The sequence below is a fragment of the Hyaena hyaena genome, unplaced genomic scaffold, assembly GCF_003009895.1.
Source record: "Hyaena hyaena isolate Hyena2069 unplaced genomic scaffold, ASM300989v1 scaffold_426, whole genome shotgun sequence".
Taxonomy (NCBI): domain Eukaryota; kingdom Metazoa; phylum Chordata; class Mammalia; order Carnivora; family Hyaenidae; genus Hyaena; species Hyaena hyaena.
Genome location: NW_024081061.1, coordinates 1,263,937 through 1,281,714, shown reverse-complemented (window position 1 = coordinate 1,281,714; position 17,778 = coordinate 1,263,937). Strand labels below are relative to the sequence as shown.

Below are 17,778 nucleotides of genomic sequence, written 5' to 3'. Positions count from 1 at the left end.
AAAGTAAAATACTGTGGGGTGCCTGAGTGGTGTAGTCATTTGAGTGTCTGACTCTTGGTTTCAGCTCAGTTTGTGATCCCAAGGTCATGCGACTGAGCTCCACAGTGGGCTCACCACGGAGCATGGAGCCTGCTTAAGATTCTCTCTCCCCCCAGCCGCTATCTCTCTCCCACCCCTTTGTCCCTCTTCCCAGCATACATTAAAAAAAGTAGAAATACTGTATTATTCCACTTGTCTCATGTAACTAGAGTAGTTAAATTTATAGAGAAAGTAGAATTGTGGTCGGTAGGAGCTGAGGAAGGGCAGATGGGGATGAACACAGAATTTGAGTTTGGGAAGATGAAAACATTCCAGAGTTGGCTACTGGTGATAGCTTCACAATAACATGAATGTACTTAATGCCACTAAACTGTATCATTTAAAATGGCTAAAATGGTAAATTCTGTGTTACGGATATTCTAACACAACCAAAACAAAAGACAAAAAAATGGTTAAAATGGTAAATTTTGTCTATTTATATTTTAACACACACACACACACACACACACAGACACACACACACACACTCAACAAAAAAACTGTCCTCATACAAATTCTTAAATCAAATTTACCTTGGCAACTTAGTAAACTGGTCTCCTGTACAATTCTTTGGTTCTTAAAGCTAATCCCTGGAGGTATACTTGCCATTGTCTTTTCAAAATTGGCACACTAATGCAGGTGAATCAAACAGCCAGGATACACTGGGATAGCTACTCTAAACAAAATAAAACTGGGGCACCTGGGGGGCTCAGTCGGTTGAGCATCCGGCTTCAGCTCAGTACATGATCTCATGGTTCATGGGTTCAGGCCCCACATCGGGCTCTGTGCCTGGAGCCTGCTTCAGATTCTGAGTCTCCTTCGCTCTCTGCCCCTCCCCCATCTCTCTGTGTCTCTCAGTAATAAATAAATGTTAAAAAAATTTTTTTAATAAAACAAAAGAATAAAAAACAAAAACACCCTTTCTACTACTGCAAATATCCATTCAGGGAAAAATTCTATGAGAATAGAAGTATATGTAAAGGATTAAGATTAGGGGAGCCTGGTTGGTCAGTCAGTTAAGCATCTGACTGTGGCTCAAGTCATGATCTCACTGTTTGTGAGCTGAGTCCCGCTCTTAGCACAGAGCCTGCTTTAGATCCTCTGTCTCACTCTCACTCTCTGCTCCCCACCCCTGCTCATGTTCTTTCTTAAAAATAAAATAGACATTCAAAAAAAAGGATAAAGATCAAATGTGCTCTCTGACTGACAGTTGCTAAATTTCAGTCTAGGAAATAAAATACAGCTTTATATATACAACTTTACTTTCTTGCTGGTTTAGGTAAAGTTGACTAGAAGAAAAGTAATCCAGTCAATCATCACAAGGCAAATGATTTTCATTCACAGGAACTACACACTGTCATTAACTACCAATAGAATAGCATAGTGATTTTAGGGGCACCTGGGTGGCTCAGTCGGTTAAGCGTCCGACTTTCGCTTAGGTCATGATCTCGCGGTTCGTGGGTTCGAGCCCCGCGTCGGGCTCTGTGCTGACTGCCAGCTCAGAGCCTGGAGCCTGTTTCAGAGTCTGTGACTCCCTCTCTCTCTGACCCTCCCCTGCTCATACTGTCTCTCTCTCTCTCTCTCCTGGAAATAAATAAAACATTAAAAAAATTAAAAAAAAATAGAATAGCATAGTGATTTTAATTTCTACAAATTAATTAGAGTGTAACAATATGCAAAACCAATGTTTCCCAAATTGGGAAAGGAGCAAAGTTGGGTATATGCCTTTCCATATCAGTAGTTTTAATATTTATTTAATTATTTTAAGATGAATAATGACAGGGGCGCCTGGGTGGCTCAGTTGGTTAAGCATCTGACTTCGGCTCAGATCATGATCTCAGTTTGTAGGTTCAAACCCCACATCCGGCTCTGTGCTGACAGCTAGCTCAGAGCCTGGAGGCTGTTTCAGATTCTGTATCTCCCTCTCTCTATGACCCTCGCTTGCTCATGTTGTCTCTCTCTCAGAAATAAATAAAATATAAAAAAGATTTTTTTAAAAAAAGATGAATAATGACAAGGCCTGAACTTTTCTTTCTTTTTTTTTTTTAATACTTTTTTATTTATTTCTAGGAGAGAGAGAGAGACAGTGTGAGCAGGGGAGGGCCAGAGAGAGAGAGGGAGATACAGACTTTGAAATAGGCTCCAGGCTCTGAGCTGGCAGTCAGCAGAGCCCGACGTGGGGCTCGAACCCACGAACCGCGAGATCATGACCCAAGCGAAAGTCGGACGCTTAACCAACTAAGCCACCCAGGCGCCCCAGGCCTGAACTTTTCAAATAAGTTCAATTACAAAATTACCTTAGAATACTGCTCCTCCTATACTCAGTGGTGTACTTTTTAAAAATGTTTTACAATGTTTATTTTTGAGAGGGGGGAGGGGCAGAGAGAGAGCAAGACAGGGAATCTGAAACCGGCTCCAGGCTATGAGCTGTGAGCACAGAGCCCAATACCAGGCTCGAACTTGGGAACAGCAAAATGATAACCTAAGCCAAAGAGGACACTTAACCAACTGAGCCACATAGGCGCCCCACTGGTGTACTTTTAATAGCCTGATATATTTATACTGATCTACACAGCAGTCACTAATTTCATTAAATAATATAAAACTTTTCCGACAAGGTCAACTATGGATTATATTGAGATAGGCATGTCTTAAGCAACTAATTAAATTCATTGGTAAAATGCATCAGAAAAGAAACAGCATAACAAGTAAGATAACCAGAATGGGAGTCAGATGACCCATTTTGTCTATGAATTAGCAGTGTAATCCTGGACAAGGCACTAACTCAATTGTTTCCAGACTTCTGAGGCTTTACCCAGAGTCTCCACACAAAGTTTCTAATCTTATATTTTATCAAATATGGATATTTTAAAAATTCATTTTGTAACAGTAAAAAGTACATTTTCTCAAAATAGAAAAAAGGAGGAAAAAGTACCTTTATGAGAGCCTCACTACACTATCCTTACTTTTCTCATTTCACTTTAGATAAGCAAAAACTTCTACAGGCACTAAGCAAGGATTTATTGGAGAAAGAGTATTTCGTAACCAAAACCGACCAATTTCTTAATCTGAAGAAGCAAAATAATAGCATAAGTTCTAGATTCAAATCCTAGCTTTACCACTTACTAGCTATGGAACATTTTAAACAGTTATTTTGTTTGTTTTTTGTTTTATGGATTCATCATTACTGAGCCTACATTTACTCATCTATAAAAATTCAGATGCCTACCTCAAAGGGGTGTTGAAATGATTAAATAAAATAACGAAAGTATCTACTATGATACTGGTATATAATATGAATTCAATAAATGGTAGCAGTTACCTAAAAATGAGATGAGACAGGATTATCACCAAGATTCTATGACTTTACAGAAAAGCAAAAGGAGAGAAAAACTGAAAATCATAAGGTCTGAACTGAAATGAAAACAGACATACTGAAATACTGAAATAGTTAATTCATAACTGGTTAAAAAAGAAAAGAAAGGGGCGCCTGGGTGGCCTAGTCGGTTAAGCGTCCGACTTTCGCTTAGGTCATGATCTCGCGGTTCGTGGGTTCGAGCCCCGCATTGGGCTCTGTGCTGACTGCCAGCTCAGAGCCTGGAGCCTGTTTCAGTCTGTGACTCCCTCTCTCTCTGACCCTCCCCTGCTCATGCTGTCTCTCTCTCTCTCTCTCCTAGAAATAAATAAAAAAACATTAAAAAAAATTTAAAAAAGAAAAGAAAAAGAATTGATTTTATTTCTTACATCTTTGATTCTGCAGGAAGGTAAATTAGGCAAAAGAAAAAACCAAAATGGCAGACTCCTCATTTCTTTTCTTTTACTTGCCAATTTAAGACTAATACTTTTTTTTAAATATTTTTATTTATTTCTAGGAGAGAGAGAGAGTGAGACAGCGTGAGCAGGGGAGGGTCAGAGAGAGAGGGAGATACAGACTCTGAAACAGGCTCCAGGCTCTGAGCTGGCAGTCAGCACAGAGCCCGACGCGGGGCTCGAACCCACGAACTGCGAGATCATGACCTAAGCGAAAGTCGGACGCTTAACCAACTAAGCCACCCAGGCGCCCCTAAGACTAATACTTTTTAAAAACTGCTTTGCTTTCTTTAAAGCAAAATATTTATTTATCTTATCTATCACTGAATCAGAAGGCCAGAAGTGATTTTCAGAGGTCATCTAGTACATTATCACATTACTACAAGACTTTGAAAGGAATGTGCTTAAACTCATCTCCAACACTTCATTCTTAAAATGTTTTACCACTCTGATTAGATAAAAAGTCTAAATTACTTCTCAAATTTACCACTTACAAATCACACATGAATAGTATGTTATATATTGTATAACAATAAGGAAAATTAAAATACATATTTCAATTTCCATAAAGAAATTCTGAAAGGAAAAGACAGACATTTAAAAATGTAGAGGGCAGGACACTTGGGAGCAGAAATTAGATCAAGACTTTTCACTGTATTTTTCTTTATGTCACTGTGACTCATAAACTGTATGCATGTAATCACCTATTGAATGTACTAAGTAACAACCAAAAAAACCCCCTATATTCTTTAAGCTTCACAATAAGGTTTTCCTCCACCCAAATCCAATCAACTCTGGTTTGGCCCACATTCATATAACCACTTATCAACACGTCATTTTGTATGTAAAGCCTTAAGGCTTTACAGAATGAAACTTGTGCAATATAACAAATTGTTACAGTGATAACATGTAACCTTTCTTTCTGTAAACATTTCCAATGTCCCCAAAATTTGCTCACTAGAATACAAAGTTATGTTTCCTAGGGGCACCTGAGTGGCTCAGTTGGTTAAGCGATGACTTCAGATCAGGTCATGATATCCCAGTTTGTGAGTCCCACATTGGGCTCTCTGCTGACAGCTGTCTCCTTTCTGTCACTCTCTCACTTACAAACTCTTTCTCAAAATAAACATTAAAATTTGTTTTAAGTTTTATTTCCTATTGTATCACTAATACTAATAATTTATGGAATACAGCCCTTCTACCTCAAATAAAATCCCCATAAAGACTTTTTAGAAATTAATTTTCAAGGACGATAAATGAATTTTTCAAAAATAATATTTTAAGTGAAAGTTCCCCAAAATGATAAATGTACCACAGAAAATTTACAGCATTAAATCTTTTAGTACTTTTCAATTTCTCTCCTGTCCAGATTATGAGCATAAGCCTTGAGATGCTATTAAGAGCACTGACTCACCTTGTTTACCTAAAGTTTGAATACAGAGTATTTATGACAAAATTGCCATTTCTGCCGATAAGAGTGGCCTCTAGACCAGTGGTTCTCAACCAGGGGTGATTTTGTCCCCAGGAGACATTTAGCAATATCTGCTGACATCTATGGCTGTCACACCTGGGTGGGTTCTACTCGCATCTAGTGGGTGAAGGAACATTGCTAATACCTAGGATGGCCCCTCACAACAAGAATTACCTGGACTAAAATATCAATAGGTTACTGTTGAGAAACCTTGCTCTATGTTATAAATTATAAGAAACTCTAGAGGAAATGATACATCTCTTCTCCAACTAGAGAAAATCAAAATGAAAATTCTGTATGGCTGTATTTTGCCTCTAAAAATAATTTTCAAGGAAAAACAATTCCCTACAAAGCTGTTGCTATAAATTGTTGTATACAGTTTTTGTGTGCTTTTACATAACTGTAAATGGGCACCTGCCTCAAGAAAAAAGCCTCAGTGATATCAAGCTATGTTTTCTAACTGGATATTTGTCTTTACAGTGTGTATATATGAAGAAATACACATACATAGGCTCTTATAGGCCTAGAAAATTTCTGAAAGAAAAATTTTAATATTGGTTGTCAATGAAAAATTATATTGGAAGGGTCAGTGGGGATGAGAAGGACTTTTACTTTAAACTTTATATGTACTGGATGAGCACTGAGTGTTATGTGGAAACTAATTTGACAATAAACTATTTGTAAAAACAAAAACAAAAACAAAAAAACTTTATATGTACTACCTATACTACTGAATTTTTCACCAGGAGACTAAGTGACTTTCATAGTTTAAAAAAGATGGATGTCACATATATATACAGTATATGCACACATCCTTATGACAGAAAAATTAAGTCATAAATCTTACAAATTCTTTTCTTTAGGAATTTTCTTTTTTACTTAAAAAAAAAAAACATACTACAGGGGATCGTTGGTGGCTCAATCAGTTAAGCATCCAACTCTTAATTTCAGCTCAGGTCATGATCTCACAGTTCATGAGTTTGAACCCCAAGTTGGGCTCTATGCTGAGAGTGCAGAGCCTGGTTGGGATTCTCTCTTCCTCCCTCTCTCTGCCCCTCCCTGGCTCTCTCTCTCAAAATAAATGAATTTAAAGAAAATAGACTACAAATTTAAAATCAACATTTTAAAATCAACATTTAAAACAATTTAAAAGAACATTTGGGGGGCGCCTGGGTGGCTGTGTCGGTTAAGTGCCTGACTTCAGCTCAGGCCATCATCTCACCATTTGTGAGTTCGAGCTCCATATCGGGCTTTGTGCTGGCAGCTCGGAGCCTGGAGCCTGCTTTGAATTCTGTGACTCTCTCTCTCTCTCTCTGTCCCTCCCCTGCTTGAGTGCTTTCTCTCTCTCTCAAAAATAAATAAACATTAAAAAAAAAAATCAAAGATGCTCTTTCCAAACAAAATCTTTGGAAAAAAAAAAAAAAGAATGGGGCGCCTGGGTGGCTTAGTTGGTTAAGCGTCCAACTTTCATTTAGGTCATGATCTCACGGTTCGTGGGTTCGAGCCCCACGTCGGGCTCTGTGCTGACTGCCAGCTCGGAGCCTGGAGCCTGTTTCAGTCTGTGACTCCCTCTCTCTCTTACCCTCCCCTTCTCACGCTGTCTCTCTCTGTCTCCTAGAAATAAATAAAACATTAAAAAAAAAAAATCAAAGATGCTCTTTCCAAACAAAATCTTTAAAAAAGAAGAATTTCTGGAGTGCCTAGCTTGAGTGATGAACTCTTGTTCAGCTCAGGCCATAATCATCAGCTCAGGTCATGGTTAGTAAGATAGCCCCATGGCAGGCTCTGCACTGAAAGCACAGAGCTTGCTTGGAATTATCTCTCCCTCCCTCTGACCCTCCCCTTCTCTCAAAATAAATTAAAAAGACATTTTAAAAAAAAGAATTTTCAACCTGACCTCTATTCTGAACAATGGATATTTTTATTAGCATCCAATGCAAGGTCTGATTTCTATTCAAGGCTTTGGACAGCTAAGGAACATGCTTGCTATGCCTGAAGAAATATAAAACATATTTACCAATGTTTATTTGTTTTTTTTTTAATGTTTTTTTCTTAATTTTATTTTTGAGACAGAGAGACAGCATGAACAGGGGAGGGTCAGAGAGAGAGGGAGATACAGAATCTGAAACAGGCTCCAGGCTCTGAGCTGTCAGCACAGAGCCCAGCGCGGGGCTCGAACCCATGAACCGTGAGATCATGACCTGAGCTGAAGTCGGACTCTTAACCGACTGAGCCACCCAGTTGCCCCAAAACATATTTACTAATGTTTAAAAATTTTTTTAAATATTATTTATTTATTTTGAGAGAGAGAGCAAGTGGGGTAGAGGCAGAGAGAGAGAGACAGCAGGGAGAATCCTAAGCAGGTTCCACATCACCAGCACAGGGCCCGATGCGGGGCTCAAACCCATCAACTTTGAGATCACGACCTGAGCTGAAATCAAGAGTCGGATGTTTAACTAACTGAGCCGCCCAGATGCCCCTAAAAATTTTTTTTAAACATTTATTCATTTTTGAGAGACAGAAAGAGACAGAGCAATGAGGGGCGGGAGGAGAAGAGAGAGAGAGACAAAGAATCTGCAGCAGGCTCCAGGCTCTGAGCTGTCAGCACAGCACCCCATGCAGGGCTCAAAATCAGGAACCTGAGAGACCATGACCTGAGCCAAAGTCAGACGCTTAACCAACTGAGCTATCCGGGAGCCCCACCAGTGTTTAAAATCACAAGAACCAAAGATCCCAAATGGTGGCATTCTCTAAGCAAGTATAATTCTAATACAAATCTTACAAAAAGACCCAAGCCCCTTCCTCAAACTAAAAGGTCTTTTCACTTAGCCAGCAAGGGAAAAACAGCTTGTTTTTTCAAAGCTATTGACTGTTAATGAATAAAAAAGAGGTCCTTGGAGTATCTATGCCTCGGTACACGAAATGTATAGAACATAAACTTATTCTCAAGCAAATCGACTAGGCCTCCACATTTCTTACTTATTTCTCACCAAGTCCTGTCCTACTGGGGAACAAGACAAACTTTACTCTCAAACTGTAAAATAACTCATTATCTCTCTGAATGTCTACATTCTAAATACTTGCTTCTAAAACATCTAGGGAAGGTGAAAATACAGATTTTAGTATTATTCATCAGATGCCAATTGGGTGAGGGTTTTTTGAAAAACATTATGGTCTCTTCATACCAGGAATTCAAAGCCAATAATATTGGAGAAGATATTTTGTTTCACCCCCAAACACATAGATTGTACTCTACCACACACACTGTACAGGAGGGACTAGATACTTCAGGAACTTCTTCTCTATATGGTATTGGACAAACAAGATATAGAAACAAAATTTCCTTTCTACACAGGTTAAGAAAGAATCTATACACATACTGAACATCATCCTGGACCTTGGTAAAGTTCTCTGAGTATCCTAGGCACATTCATTACAAAAATTCATTCACTCATATACAATTAATACCTACATCTTTCTTAGGCACAGAACACTTAAGTAACAGGAAAATAAGTTCTTCTACCATTAGCCTAAATAGGTATAAGAATCATGAATATGTAACTTCCACAATAAACACACACACACACACACACACAAAAAAAAACCCAAAGAGTTGTGGATTCTGCTCACAGCTTCAATCACATGGTAGGGTGACTCCAAATGAAATGCAGTAAACTAGAGAGAGAGAGACAGAGAGACAGAGTGTGTGTGTATGTATATAAGCCTCACACAAATGATTAATTCAAAAGCTCATTTCCCAGATATATTTATGTAAAAAATGCTATTTATGTAAAAATTTTATGTGAATTAGTGATCTTTTATCTCACTTAGGATGATTATGTAAAAATGGTCCAGAAAATCAAGGACTTCACATGTAAACTAAAGCAAACCTTTTCAGTCTCTTTAACAAGTTAAAAAAACAAATAAACAAACAAACAAAAAAACCTCTCTAATGTTTAGAGTCTAAAAGATATTCCCACCTTATTTCCTAGGTAAAAAGTACATGTGGTTTAGGTCCCTACTCCATCAATTTCCATTAAGAGGATAAAAGAAAGCCTTCCAGAAGCACAAGAGTGGAGGCGCTCCAGAGAGCCTCCTCATAACTGCCTACTCAAATAAAATTCTGCCCCACTTTGGCATAGAAGTTACTTATAGTGAAATTCAAAGATACATACATTCAAGGGACTAGCTCCCTTATATCCCACACACTTTTTTTCAAAGCAAAATGTTGAAATGAAAATGTACTAAGGTTTTAAATCTAAATGAACCCCTGTTCAGACATGGAAAGACAATGGTAGAATGGTGAGACAATGCACTAACTGTATTCAGCAACCCACAAATAGTTTCTTATTCCTCTCAAATACAACAGCCAGGATAGCTGTACACAGAGAAATCTCTGTACTTTAACACCAAGATCAGAGGTTTAAATAATTGGTCATAGGGGAATGAACCAGGCACCTTAGTATCAAAAGAGAATATTCTGAGCACTTAGAATAGCCATAAAGGAACATAACTATATCTAAGCCATGGTCAAGAGAAAAAAAATACATACATAAAATATCTCCTTTTTCCCTAGAGCCCAAAAGATAGTGATGCCTTCCATTCCAGGATGCTCAGACCTCAAAAGGCACAGTTAAGAGTTAAAGAGTTAAAATAAATGAAGGACCTAATCATTAATCTCTGCAAAAGGTGTCCAGTGTTTCACCTTACCCAAGTCTAAAAATCTACAGACTTCATCTACCCAGCTATTCTGAAGCTCAAAGATGCACTGGATTTTTCTTTTCCTGCATAACTTCACAAAAGGTCCCAGGTGAAAGGCTCACGTGCTTTTTCAGGGTAAAAGCACAGAGCTTCTTCATACTCATGTTTCAAAATAAAAAAGGAAATTAAGAACTGTTCTTACATACACAGGCGAGGCACAGGCAAATAAATGTCAGACAACTCTCAACTTTGGGGACGGGTATATAGTGGAAATGCTCTTTCAGCTAGCAAATTCGGTTTCAATGTCTCAGTCTCTCCCTCTCTCTGTCTCGCTCTCTCTCTCTCTCTCAGTACCAAGGGCAGGGACTCTGGCAAGACCCCGCCCCCCCATCTCCAAAGCGGGGTGGGCGGGAGGTAGCCAGAGGAGTCCTTGTTCCCGCGCGAAGCTTGGAGACCAAAGGACTCCCCATTGTGGGTCTACGGATGGTGACGGGAACCGGTCCGGCTCGAGCCGCCGGCTGAAGAGTAAGCTGAGGGCGCACTAGGCCCGCACCGCTGCCACTGCCGCCATGGAACCGATCGCTGTCAAAGAACGCTGGGGAAGCGAGAAGGTGGCCCCAACCCTGGGCTGGCCCAAAGAGAATTCATGCCTCACAGTGTATGGGCGGCGGGGGTCCTGGAAGCGTACCTCGGACACCTCGTCCTCGTCGCTGCCAGAGGCACCACCTCCACCCCCGGTCCTCAGCACCGCCGCCGCCAACTTGAAATCCAGCGCCGCGTCCCCTCCGGTCGCACCGCTGCCGCCGCCACCGACTCCAGGCGCGGGCCCGGCCTCCCCAAAGAGTCTCACGGTGCGAATACCCAGCCCGACCCCTCCCGGCGGAGGCGGCTCCGAGGCCCCGGCTGGGGCGGATCGCGGAGCCACAGAGTCCAGGTCCTCCTCAAAGGAGGTGCCGCCGCCTCCGCCATCGGTCAGCATGGTTCGCACGCGGAGCCGGAGACGCTGCCGAGTCACCCGCAGCCACCGCCGCCGCCGATCCCGGGAACGAGAGGAACAGCAGGAGGAAGAAGCTTCTCCTTCCCCCCGTCCCAGCAGCGCCACTAACTTCTCACTGCCTAACCTGCTGTCTCCCGCCCCTCACACTCGCCACTGGCTGCAGCTCCCCAGCGGCTGCAGATCATTGGACAAGTTGACCCGTCGCTCAGGCTCTTCGTCACGCGCCGCTTGCTGGCTCGCGGCCCCCAAGCTGCGTTGACCCGCGCAGGCCTAGGCGGTTGCGAACACCCGCCTCCTAGTCCCCACACGCTGACTTCCGGTCTTTTTCTACGTCTATTGGTCAACCTCTGTAACCATCGCGTCACGACCTTAAAGTGGATTAGTTGGCCTTGTGGTCAGTCATAGTGACCCCTGACAATAGGAGGCTTCATTGGTGCCATAAAGTGTCGATCACTTTGTCACAGGACGTCGCGTGGTACAATTGGCAGGCAATAGTACCATTCATCCCGCCCCCATCTGAGGTGACGGGAAAGGGTTGGGGAATTTCCACTTCTGATTAAAATCACGGCTGAGATGACGACCCGCAAGAATTAGTGAGATTTGGAGTAGAATTCACCTTGAGCTTGGTGAGGCTTATGCGTCAAGGATGCAAGAAGCACAGATCTTACCAAGCTCCCACCTGTCGCTCTCCGCCAGACGCTGAGACTGCGGCCGGAGAGTTGCTGCACGGGGATTGGAGGAATGAAGCAATCAGTCTCATCTAGTCCCCACCTTCCTGACAGTCCCTGGTTGGAGGAGCGCAGCGTCAGTCACTACAGCGGTCGCCACCTCTGGGACAGGTGAGATTGTGTAACCTAGCTGCCGCGGGCTCTTTGGGAGGGGGTAAGGGGCTGGGACAGGCCAGGGGGCAGGGCCGTTCCTGCTTGGCGCCTCCAGGCTTTCCTAGTGGAGCCCAGCGCGTGGAGCTGAGGGGACCAGGGGGGCTGCTTGGAAAGGCCGCCCCGGGGCGATTCCGCCCGCCCGCGCGCCGGGACGTGGCTGGGCGCGGCGGTTCTGCAACCTACGGGCGGGATTGGCCCCGCGGGGCCGCGTTCTCTTGGAGGAAGGCCGCGGGCCTGAGGGCTGGACAGCGCCATGCCTCAGTACTGGGAACTGTCCCACCAAGGATGGTGGGAAGGCCGCTAGCAGCTCCGGAGATCAGACAGTAGGGCTGAAAGCGGTGGTTAAGAGTGTATGCTCTGGAGCCGTTTCCAGTTCTGGTGCCGCCACTTACTTGCTGTGTGACCTACGAGCGTTTGGTGTTTACTCTGTGTGTCTTTCAGTTCGTTCATCTGTAAAATGCGGCTCATATGAGTAGGTCCCTCATGGCATTGTCGTTAAAAAAAAAACCTTAGCTAACAGAAGGCGCTTAGCAAAGTGCCAAACTTAAAAACCTCATTTTAGGGGCGCCTGGGTGGCTTAGTCGGTTAAGCATCCGACTTTCACTTGGGTCATGATCCCGCGGTTCCTGGGTTCGAGCCCCGCGTCGGGCTCTGTGCTGACTGCCAGCCCAGAGCCTGGAGCCTGTTTCAGTCTGTGACTCCCTCTCTCTCTGACCCTCCCCTGCTCGCGCTGTCTTTCTCTCTCTCTCCTAGAAATAAATAAAACATTAAAAAAAATTATTTAAAAAAACAACAAAAAAACCCCACCTGATTTTAGTTACTCTTCCTTGAGGAGTCTTCCATCTGCCCCTGGGTCCTGCCAACCAAACTAATTCTTGTCAGATCTTGGTGATGGGAAACAAGCTAGCTAAGGCGGGGGCTGGGTAGGGGTGGGAGGAGGTATTCCCTACCCCCACCCTAAGGATCTGTCTCTACTTCTGTTATCTCTGTCTCTACCCGTCTATCTCCTTTGTCAATGAAGAGGGGTTTAAAATACTCGTGCTTCAACTAATCCTATGAACAAAGATCAACAGAAAGGCGTTTTGTGAAGGTTGTATGGCAAATGCCCTTTGACCCAGAGAATGTCTATATGACCTAAACCGGCTCAAAGCAAAAGGCCTGGCATGTCTCTCTTGCAACTCTTAACAAAGGGCTGTGTATGTCTTGATTGTGCAATTTTTAATATTTCACCTCCCTTGAAATTGGAATCTGATAATTCTGTAAAGAATATACCAATTTAAAAAAATTGATTCTGCCAAACATTTATTGAAAGAACATTTTGAAGATTGTGAACATTTGTTTGGCTTGGTAATTGCTAATTTTGGCATTTCTCATCCAAAAGGGGGTGGAGGGGGTGTTTTCTATAAGCAGATTATGTTAGGTAGGTGAATGCTCTTTGTAGATAATACGTTGTAGGAAATGGAAAGAACTCTTGTACCTTTTCTACAAAACTATTTTGATATAAATGCCATGTGTCCAGTCTTTAGTTAGAATTTGTGGAAGTTAATTAACCTGTTTCCTTGGTGCTGTTTAAATTTTCAAGGCATGTGTGACTAGGTCACAACCCAAACTAATAGCACCAACAAAAGAAACCCAGCTCTGCCCAACCCACTTCAAAGCTGGATTATCCAGAATTGGTATGGATACATCCTTAGGCAAAAACAGGTATTGACTGGTGCAACATTACAAAGGAACTGCTTGTCATTCCTACCATTAATACAAAAATAATTTCTGATGCAACTCCCTGAACAAACTCATTAAATTCTTTGAACAAATGTAATGAATCTCAAGAACAGGGAGAAAGAAAATCTATGCATTTCCCCCAATATATTTGAAAGAGAAACATACACTCTGTACTCACTGCTTAGCAAGCAACCCTGAGTATAGCCAGGAAAACATGATTGAGAAATAGTCTTTGTTTCACCTGGATCTTTACCTGAGACACCTGTTGTCAGGAGTTTGACAACAATTGGTCAGTTTAGGGTTTAGAAATACCAGTCTCCTAGATTTTAGTGACTGCTATTACTGAGACTGTATTAATTATGAATTTAATATTTCTATATATATAGCATTGTGTGGTGTTACAAAAGGGAAAATAATTGAGAAATCATCACTCTATCAAGTAATACAGTAGGTGAATATATCAAATCACACTGAAGGTATTCAATGTAAAATATCAGTAAGTTTAATATGAATTAGTGGGCAACATTGATTTTGATATACTGTTTAAGTTGATATTTATTAAAAGAAAAAATACACTGATTTTTCAAATGATAAATAAACAGCAAAATTCCTCTTTAAAGTATATATATTTGTTAGAAATGAGCATTAGAATAAAATTTTTTTCTCCAGAAAACCAGTGGGAATATTTATTAGGTTGTAGCTATAGTGTCTTTCAAAGCATTCTTTTCCTTTTGACCAGTTTTCAGACAGATGAAGAAAAGGCAAAAGAAGAAACTGTGTATATCCCAAGGATTTTTAAAACTTCTGAGATAGTAAAAGTCTTCATTTCTTGACTGACAAATGAAATTGTAGATACAGGGACTTAGGGTACTTTAGCTGTAGTTCTTTCACCTGCAACTTGCATTCTCTCAAGACATTAATTTCTGTATGTCAGTGCATCTCAATTCAGCCCATCTATATAAGGAAAGAAGCAAACTGACAAATTTGTTGTACTTGGGTGTAATATCATTTAACCTTTATAATAAATGTATAAAGATTTCATCTATTTTATTTTCTTTGTTTTTAATGTTTATTTATTTTTGAGATAGAAGGAGCACGCATACGCATATGAGCAGGGGAGGGGCAGAGAGAAAGGGAGACACAGAATGCAAAGCAGGCTCCAAGCTGACAGCTGTCAGCACAGAGCCTGATGCTGTGCTCGAACTGTGAATTGTGAGATCATGCCCTGAGCCAAAGTCGGATGCTTAACCAACTGAGCCACCCAGGCACTTCAAGATTTCACCCATTTTATAGATAAGGAAGTTGAAACTCCAGAAATGTTAAACATCTTACCCAAGCTTGTAAGACCAATATATGGAAAGGTTAGGATTTGAATTTATTTCTGCCTCATCTCAAAACCTGTGCTCTTTTCACTATATCACATTAATCCTTTGGTACCCTCAAAGGAAGAGGAACTTCATCAATCAGATAAACTGATAGAATAATCCATCATATCTTTCTTATTGACCTGCCAATTAGCACTTTCAGGTGGATTTATCCCTGACTGCCACCAAATTTACTATCTTTTTCTTTTTAAATGGAAACATTTAATTTAAAACACCTTCTGGTTTTTCCAATTACATTGTTAATTTCTTAGGCCATATAATTTTACCTTAAGAAATCTGAATAGGTAATATATTCACATGGTTCAAATCTCAAAAAGAATTTAAAAAATACAATGAAAGTAGTCATTTTACTTTGCCCATTAAACACCCAGGTCCTCTCTCAAGCAAACCATTTTATTAGCTTTTAAATATCCTCCCAGGTATTTTTACATATATAAGTAACTTCATATATGTCAATTTAGTTTTCCCTTTTAAACACAAATAGCAACATACTACTATACATGCTTCTATATTTGCTTTTCTCACCTGATTTATTCCAGAGATATTTCATGTTAGTATATAAAGAAGTCTGTCGTTGTTATTTACTACTTCATAGTATTCTGTTTACGATAATGTTGAACATTTAGATTGTTTACTTTTTGCCCCTTAACAAACAAAGCTACAGATGTATGACTTTCTAATTTACTCTCTGTCCTCCAGTAAGTGCTGAGCACATATTAATTTAATTGAAAAGTCATAAAATTACAACTAAAGGGGTGCCAGGGTGGGAGGCTCAATCTGACTCTTGATTTTGACTCAGGTCATGATCCCATGGTTGTGGGATTGAGCCCCCATGCTGAGCGCGGAGGCTGCTTGGGATTCTCTCTCTCTCTCTCTCTCTCTCTCTCTCTCTCTGCCCCCTCCCTCTACCTCCCTCCCCCACTTGCTCTCTCTCTCAAAAATAAATAAAATCAATAAAAATAAAAATAAATTTTGGTTAGACTGAATGCAGCTACTTATTTGAGCTATAGTTGAATACACCTGCAAGATGGATGTCTACTGATGTCCAGAAAGTGGGCATTTAAAAAATTTTTAATGTTTGTTTATTTTTGAGAGAGAAAGAGAGACAGATCGTAAGCAGGGGAGTGGCAAAGAGAGGAAGACACAGAATCCAAAGCAGGCTCCAGTTTCTGAACTGTCAGCACAGAGCCCGATGCAGGGCAGACTCAGGAACTGCAAGACTAAGACCTGAGCCAAAGTCAGACATTCAGCTGACCGAGCCACCCCGGTGTGCCAGAAGTGGGCATATTTTTAAAAATTAAGAGTTATGCCTGTGGCTGGACTACCACACAACAGAGCCTAAGAAAATTTACCAAATTATTCAGAAAGTTGCCTAGAGTTTATTCTGTTACTGAGCTTGTCCTTCCTGAAAAGGGTATAATATATATTCATAAAAAATGCCTGCTTCCCTCCTAAAAGTTCCACCCTTAATGCCTGCCCAACAAGAATGAAGACATCAAATGATGTTTCTCCATTTGATTATATACCTTTCATGCCAGGAATAGTGGTTTTTTTTTTTTTTTTTCCAAACTTCTAAAACTAATGAGTATATAAATTCCTCTTGTGGTGGAATTTCAACAAAGGAGAGACGATGGAACAATTAATATCCACCTTGTTCCTAGGGGCTCTGCTAGAACTCCTTAATCCTTGAATTGTTGGGTAAAGGGCAGCACGTCAAGGAGAATATGCATTAAGGTTATCGAGAAGAAATGGATTTTGGTGGGAGGATCTCTGAGCCAGGAATCAGAAATACCAAGTCTACTTCAGTTGACTGGTATACTTCTAAATGTGATGCTGTGCTCTTAGACCTAGGTAGTTTGTCCATTTGACCTTTAAAGGCATGCTTTGAAGGTACAGAACTTAAGAAGTATTTCATTACAAAATGTAGTCATCACTTCAAATATGCATGCATAAAAAAAATATGGTCAGTTACAAGTAAAACGGAGATTAACAGTAATTATCTCTGGGTAATGCAATTATTCAAAGATTTATAAATTCTTTTTCTTTTTAAAATGTTTGTATTTTATAGGCTTTTCTTTTTTAGTTTTTCCATAGTTAAGATGTTTTTGTGTGTAATAAAAAAATAAGTATTTAAATTAAATAAACCTATGTCAGATTTTTCAATTTACTCACCTTTTCATTGAACCAACTTTTATTCAGCTCCTGCTATTTGCATGACACTGCACCAAATCAGAGAAAACATAAAAGAAGATTTAATGTACTTCCTTTCAAATGTGCTAATGCATATATACTCACCGACTGATGGTTAAGTAGATAAAATGTACATGGAATAATGGAGAACAGGAAAACAAATTCAATACAGTATAACAAACTATTTTATAGTGTTGAGTAGATAGGTAGTAAAAGAGAAATTAAAATGGGGTAAGTTTAGGGGCGCCTGGGTGGCTTAGTCGGTTAAGCGTCCTACTTTCGCTTAGGTCATGATCTTGCGGCTCATGTGTTCGAGCCCCGCGTTGGGCTCTGTGCTGACTGCCAGCTCAGAGCCTGGAGCCTGTTTCAGTCTGTGACTCCCTCTCTCTCTGACCCTCCCCGTTCACGCTGTCTCTCTCTCTCTCCTAGAAATAAATAAAACATTAAAAAAATAATTAATTAATTAAATAAAATGGGGTAAGTTTATTTCAGAAAAAGCTTGATTATGACCATTTTGAGCTAGGATAATAACTGAGGGTAATA

The 17,778-nt window shown here is 40.7% G+C and overlaps 1 protein-coding gene across 15 annotated transcripts in view; it reads right to left on the bottom strand.

Annotated features, from left to right (window-relative positions):
• LOC120245652 (ankyrin repeat and KH domain-containing protein 1) overlaps positions 1-11,162 on the bottom strand; it is a 138,049-nt gene extending 126,887 nt beyond the window's left edge. For all 15 annotated transcript variants that reach the window (XM_039252772.1, XM_039252773.1, XM_039252775.1 and 12 more), the window contains exon 1: positions 10,749-11,162. In XM_039252772.1, the coding sequence (XP_039108703.1) occupies positions 10,749-11,039 (291 nt within the window). In that variant the 5' untranslated portion in view covers positions 11,040-11,162. The remainder of the gene's footprint in view (positions 1-10,748) is intronic.
• Positions 11,163-17,778: the final 6,616 nt, after the last annotated feature.